This window comes from Abrus precatorius, unplaced genomic scaffold, assembly GCF_003935025.1.
Source record: "Abrus precatorius isolate BTA unplaced genomic scaffold, Abrus_2018 Scaffold5, whole genome shotgun sequence".
Lineage (NCBI taxonomy): Eukaryota > Viridiplantae > Streptophyta > Magnoliopsida > Fabales > Fabaceae > Abrus > Abrus precatorius.
In genome coordinates, this window is record NW_020874395.1 from 8,412,850 (window position 1) to 8,419,443 (window position 6,594).

The 6,594-nt window shown below is 33.0% G+C and overlaps 2 protein-coding genes across 2 annotated transcripts; one reads left to right on the plus strand and one right to left on the minus strand.

The window, feature by feature from the left end:
* Positions 1 to 250: 250 nt before the first annotated feature.
* Positions 251 to 769, plus strand: LOC113866606. Its single transcript, XM_027501422.1, has 2 exons — positions 251 to 514; positions 587 to 769. Exons 1-2 carry the CDS (start codon positions 251 to 253, stop codon positions 767 to 769), a joined length of 447 nt encoding a protein of 148 aa, XP_027357223.1.
* Positions 770 to 2,913: 2,144 nt separating this feature from the next.
* On the minus strand, positions 2,914 to 6,351 carry LOC113868029 (dynein light chain LC6, flagellar outer arm-like). The gene is made up of 2 exons (XM_027503582.1): positions 6,026 to 6,351; positions 2,914 to 3,116 (listed from the first exon to the last, which is right to left on the minus strand). The coding sequence occupies exons 1-2, from the start codon at positions 6,254 to 6,256 to the stop codon at positions 2,961 to 2,963; spliced, it is 387 nt and encodes a 128-aa protein (XP_027359383.1). The 5' UTR covers positions 6,257 to 6,351; the 3' UTR covers positions 2,914 to 2,960.
* Between the last annotated feature and the right edge of the window lie 243 nt (positions 6,352 to 6,594).

The following is a 6,594-nucleotide window of genomic DNA, read 5'->3' on the forward strand; positions in this document are numbered from 1 at the left end:
TCAGACTGATGGCCAAACAAAGCAGACTATTTTGACCTTAGAGAACTTGTTGAGGGCTTGTGTTATTGATCAGAGGAGTGATTAGGAGGATATGCTTTCTCTGGTAGAATTTACCTATAATAACAGCTACCATTTGAGTATAGGCATGGCACCTTTTGAGGCCTTGTATGGCACAAGATGACGAACTCCTGTCTGTTGGTTTCAAGATAGAGTTCATTTAATGGTTTGACTAGAGATACTTCAAAGAATCATGAAGCAAGTTGAGATTATCCAAAGAAGATTGAGGGCGACTCAAAGTCGTCAAAAATCATACGTCAATCGATGCCGGGGGCCTTTAGAGTTTGAGACGGGTGACCACGTATTTTTGAGAGTATCACAAACCACGGTAGTTGGACGAGCTTTGAGAGCAAAGAAGTTAATACCTAAGTTCATTGGGTTGTATCAAATACTGCATCGTAAGATACCAATAGCCTATGAGTTAGCTTTACCACCTCAATTGGAAAGGCTACACAATGTCTTTCACATGTCATAGCTGAGGAAGTATGTCTCATATTCATCTCATATAATCGAGCTGGATGTTATACAGATACGAGATGAGTTGTCAGTTGAGCTTCCAGCTGCCCTCATTGAAAACACTAGGGTTAAGGAACTTAGAGGCAAATCTATCCGACTAGTAAAAGTCATTTGGGATTCAATTACTGGTGATACGACGTGGGAGTTGGAGGATCGGATGAGAGAGCAATTCCCTCATCTTTTCTCTAATGAATGAATCTTCAAAGACGAAAATTTATTTTTGGAGGGAGAATTGTCAGGCATGTATTATATGTATACATATTTTCTTTTAAAGATGATGTTGTAATCATTAACTATGACATTTTTGTGTTGTGTATGCTTGAATTATATGGATTTTAATATGCTGGAGTATGAATATGAAAGTTGTATGATTATTGAATAAAGAGTTGTGTATTCGCAGTGCCGTGTGATGATTTTGTTGAATATGATTAGCAGAGCAGGTTATGATCAATCATTAAGCGTATTATGTATGTAATAACCTAAGGATTGTAACCAAGGACATGTATTACCTTATTTAGGAGTTATGGTTGTAGGGTGTCTCACTTAAGCAAGATAGTTGTCACTTAAGCGAGACTAAGTCGTGCTGAATTAGGCATTTTGGAGTGCTTCGCTCAAGCAAGACACGATAAGACCTACCTAATTGTCCTCTCGCCTAAGCAAAAAGGATCTCACTCAGGTGAGAAGCGACCTCGCTCAAGCGAGAGAAGTTGCTCAAGCGAGGAGTCGCAAGAAAAATTGGTAGCTCTCTAGACCCAATCTCGCTCAAACGAGTATGCTGCTCGCCAGGCGAGAAGCAGCTTGCTCAGGTGAGATGTTTGTCGCTCAAGTGAGAATAGCAGAAATTTAGGTAGTTCAACTATCTGATTTTCTCTCCTAGGCGAGGATAAGCTCACCTAAGCGAAAGCAGGGATCGCCCAAATGAGAGCAAGGCTCGCTCAAACGAGAACGCACAGACCTGGAGGGGTATTTAAGGAACCCTAGCATAAAGAAATATTCATTTCTCACCGAACAACCTTCCCCTCTCATTTTCTCTCTGTTCTCTCACCTTCTTCCCTTAAAGAAAATTTTTTCAAGGTCAAACTTCTTCTTGATCTAAATGAGAAACTCCATTTAGTATGAATTTAGGTGAGCTCTTGGGATCTTGTTCTCCAACTCTACTTCTTATTTCTTGGTGTTTGATAGTGGTGTAAAAAAAATAGTATTTATACCTTTTGTACCTTTGAGGGATTATTTAAGATATTGCTTCAAGATAAAATTTAGTTTTGTTCACAAATTAAGTTGTTAGAAGAATGAAAAAATTTAAAAATAGATTTTAATTTATAAGGTAAAGAAACAAAACTTAAAAAGAGATTGTTACTATTCTCTCAAGTAAAAAAAAAAAAATTTAACATTTGAAAACCAGTTTGTATTTTTTTTTGTAAACTTTCCAAATAAATAAAACTTTTATATATATATATATATATATATATATATATATTATTTGAATCATAAAATAATATCTTTTCATTATAATCTTTATAATCACGTTAAACTACAATGATATTGTTTAAAATTATAAACTATCTTTTATAGTTTATCATAGACCTCTAAAATATTTTTCAGCTTATGTTTGATGGTTTTTTTTTTTTTTTTTTACCTTTACACATTCTTTTTCCAGTCCCTTTGTGAAACATTTTTCTTTTGAATTGATTCCTATATTTGAATTTTTTTTTACATACAATACTAGAATAAAATTGTGTTATGTATAAGAATCATAATGAAAAATATATTATGTATAGAAATCAAAGTAAAAAAAAAATTATGTAAATATGAGATAACAGATCTATAATAAAAGTTAATATCAATAACTAATTTGAAAATGTTTTTCATTTAGGGATTTTTTTGTCGTTAGTTGGGGACTTATTTACAAACTTGTTATATATAAGGAACAAATAAAAAAATGGATTTTACTAAAACTAAAATAGTATTTAAACCTAAAAATATGTAATCTTAATTTTTAAAGCTTTAAACTTCAAATGCGGCTGTGCATCCACCGTCTCTTGAACATTTTAGAAGTATTTTGAAAATCGGATCGGACTTTATAGCCACGGTTACTAGTGCAAATGTTTCATTAAATACAAATTAGTGTACGAAAATACCAACTATACAAGTTCATTTTGAGATTAATAATTCTATAAAATGTTATTGTGAGCTGAACAATATGAAAATCTTATGACTTGCCACACCAAATTGAACTGAAATTACTCTCCCAGACAAAAATCCAAATAGAAGTGCATCAAATACATCACAGAATACAGGTATTTAAATATTTCACTTTGTAATTTTACATATCAGCTGGTTTAAAATTTATTTTTCCAAGGGGGCATAGCTCATAGTTGTGGAAGTTATCAATGGTCCAATGGTTCAACTGCTGTCTTGAAAAGAAGGATATAAACCTTATCGATGGAAAAGTACAAAAATCCACCATGAGAATGTGTGACATAGGAACCAAAGCTAGTGCCCACAATGCAGTGCCAAGCTGGACCATAAGTAGAATCAAATTCCTGTAAGAACAGCAAGTTTCTTTAGTTAGCCATACAAGTAGTTCATACAAGGTTACAAAACTTAAAAGCTCTACTATAAACCATTGCTCAAAGAGGGGAAATAAAACAAAAAGAAGACATTGATCAACAATAGGTTTCTAAGTACTATCAACATGAAATCTAGCAATGATTCATCTAGTTCAAATATAATAAATCAGGGAAGAACTATTTTTTTAAGGAACTTTCCGCTGCGACTAATCTATTATATAAGCTTTGAGCAAAAGAAAATAAATAAAAATCCAATTAGATCAATGCATGCTTGCTGCGAGTGTATCAAGGAGCAAGCATCAACAAAGAATCTTGCAAGAATCAAATTTGTCCATAAGATACCTTAATTCATTAAAACATCCCCAATACACATTTTATAAGAGACATACTAGATATTCATGCTGTTGGGGTAATAGGAATCCTAAAAGTATAGCTTTTAATATCATTTACCAACCCTGAAGCCATAATCAATGAAATGAAGGACCAAGAAACATTTTCAACACAAAAAACAACCTATACCAAGCCACCTATTTATTAATTTTCACAACCAACGTACCTAACAAACATACCTTTTAGATTTTATTCGTACTTGAATACATGTAGTGTCACAAGAAAAAGTCATACAACCTTTAGTACAGAGATACCGAACTCATAAGGATAATTACCCAACTTCACCATTTTATTGAAACTTATTAAGCCTATGCTCATTGCTCAACATCAACTATGTGCAACTAGTACATTTGCCATGGTTTTACATACATCTGATCCATACTCTTCCATTTTCTATGATCAGATGTGAATTGAACAAGCAATTTGCAATATATCCCTTCTGATCTGAGTTTTGTTTTCAAGTTGATCTGTATAATATAGAAATAGCAATAGAGCTCATGTCGTATACAAAATCAGTGTATTCTTGATCAAACCAAATGCAAAACCACTTCAACACCTTAATGTAACTATAACTATTTGCTCTTAAATCTACAGTTTCTTTCAAATTACTATCCAAAACGTACAAGCTTGGTCGGTTGGTCTTCTTTAAATCATTTCAGTGACCAAATTCCAGATATACATGTGTATTTTTCCCAAGATGACTGATAGTAACAGTATCTTCGTCATGTCATCCTAAAGCCTTAATTTTAATAGAAGTAAAAGAGAATACACAAGATAAACACCAGATGATCAGTTTTGTGGATTAAACTCTCGTGTTTTCTACTTTCTATTTCTTTATTCACATGCCTGTACAAGCAAATATTTCTTGTCAAAAATATTAACATATAAAATCATCAAATTTTGAAGTTAAAAAATAAAAATATCAAGTGCAAGCATACTCTTGATCTTGGTCCTTCAAATTGATGATGGGAAACTGTTTGGATAATTTTACTCTAGCACACTTGTCTAGTCATGTAACATTATTTATCAATAGATCCCCAATTGAGATTCAGATGCCAAATAGAACAGAAATTTCTACTATTAGTGAACTAAGTGTACCAGAAAATATGTGGGTTGAGATATACCCCCAACCCCAAGTAAGGGATTTTGCAAGCTGTGAATGTGGTCATGGTGACAAGGAAGTTGAGATAGAAGAGCAACTGAAAACTCTATGGAACCACCACAAAACTTTTGAAGCACAAATATGTGTTCAGATACCTCTAGAGGATGATTTAGGGAGTAGTTTGGGTCATGATAAAACAGAAAGCTAGAAAGAATATGCAGACTGTAGGATCAAACTAAAGAGTTCAAGCATAAGTTTGAATCAAGAAGAATCTCTCTAAAGTAGCTCAACAATATTGAAACACAAATGTAAAAATTCTTTTTCAGCATGATACCGCATACAATTGATAAAACTGTCACCAAAATTCTAAGAATCATGAAATAGGAAAACACTTTTCTAACCATTCATAAGAACATGAATAAAAGATTTGCATGTATGAGGAAAAAATGTCTATGCATCAAAGCACAAGCAAACAATTAGTATTAGACCATGTGTGCTTGAAATATACAATTGGCAATGGAGGAGATAAGCACATATTCATGAAGAAAAATCATCATCTGACAAAGTAACAGAAACAAGTTAATACTTGTTTGGTTTACAGTTGAAAACTCAATTCTCCCACTTTCAATGAAGAACAAACATTCCAGTAAAAATTTCCAGCTAAGATTAATTTTATTACATATCACAATTACGTTCAACGGTTTAAAATTCACTCTATCTAAATCAATCCTACTCAACTTTTAAACAAACACGGTTCACCCAATTGACCCAATATGTTGTCTAGATCAAAATCAGCATTTATTAATTATCAACTAGAAATTATCAACTAGAAAGCTTTTATTAAACATCAAGTTCGGTTGAATAAAAATCACAGAAATAGTGCATTATTATACTTTTCAGTAAAAGTTTTTACTTTAAATTCCTAACCAATGCCCAGTGCACCGGTTAACCAATAGAGAATTAATAAAGAAACTTGAGGTAGGAAAATTAGAGAGCCAATATCAACTATTTGATTAACCATTAATTTAAACCCGTGCAACTTTACCCATAATAAGAATCTATTTTTAGTATGCTTTTATTGAAAATTAGATGCTACAAAATATTATAATTTTCAATAAAAAATTAATATTTATTATTTTTACATCATGTACTGCGTTGCACAGGTTAAAAACCATTCGATTAGAAGTGAATAAAGAACATAAAAAGACACAAACTTTAGCTACAGCGAAGACATATAAGAACCGGTAATAACCGCTTGCAACATCTGACCATATTTGGATTCATAACTCCAGCCGAGACATAGTATTATGTGTCAAAGATGAGAGGCCAAAAACAGGTTTTGGAAGAGAAAACTTTGGCATAAGATTAAAAAAGAAAGAAAGAAAGAAACCTTCTTAAGGGCAAGTGCAAGGCGTTTACTGTCAACCTTGGTGCCAGGTGGCATAGAGTGAAGGTGGACACGTGCACAATGGAAAGCACGGTTCTGCAAAGGGAGAGGCATGTCACAAGCTCTGACATGAACGTTGAAGCTCTCATCATTTTGTTCAATGGCTTTCTTCTTCTCTATCAAACTGCTCAGAAACTTACTTCTCCTCTCTAACTCCTTCTCTGCTTCTTCCATGTGCTGTGTCACCCTCTCATCACTCACAAACACCACTGTGCTTTAAGCAATGCCAATGGTCTTCTGCAAATGGGTTTGGAAAGAGGAGAGAGAGAGAAAGAACGACAGAAGAAAATGGAATGAGTAGACTTGGGAAAGAAAGTACCAAAGGCCTATTTACTCGTGCACTATAGTATTTAGACTCTGACTTCAATTGTTTCAAAACACCTCCGAATTAATTTTCCCACTTTTTATAAATAAACAACTAAATTTTTTATTTTAATAAATTTATTTAAAAATAATAATATATTTAAAAGTGTGTCAAAAATATGTTAGTAGCATTCGTCTTATTTTTAAAT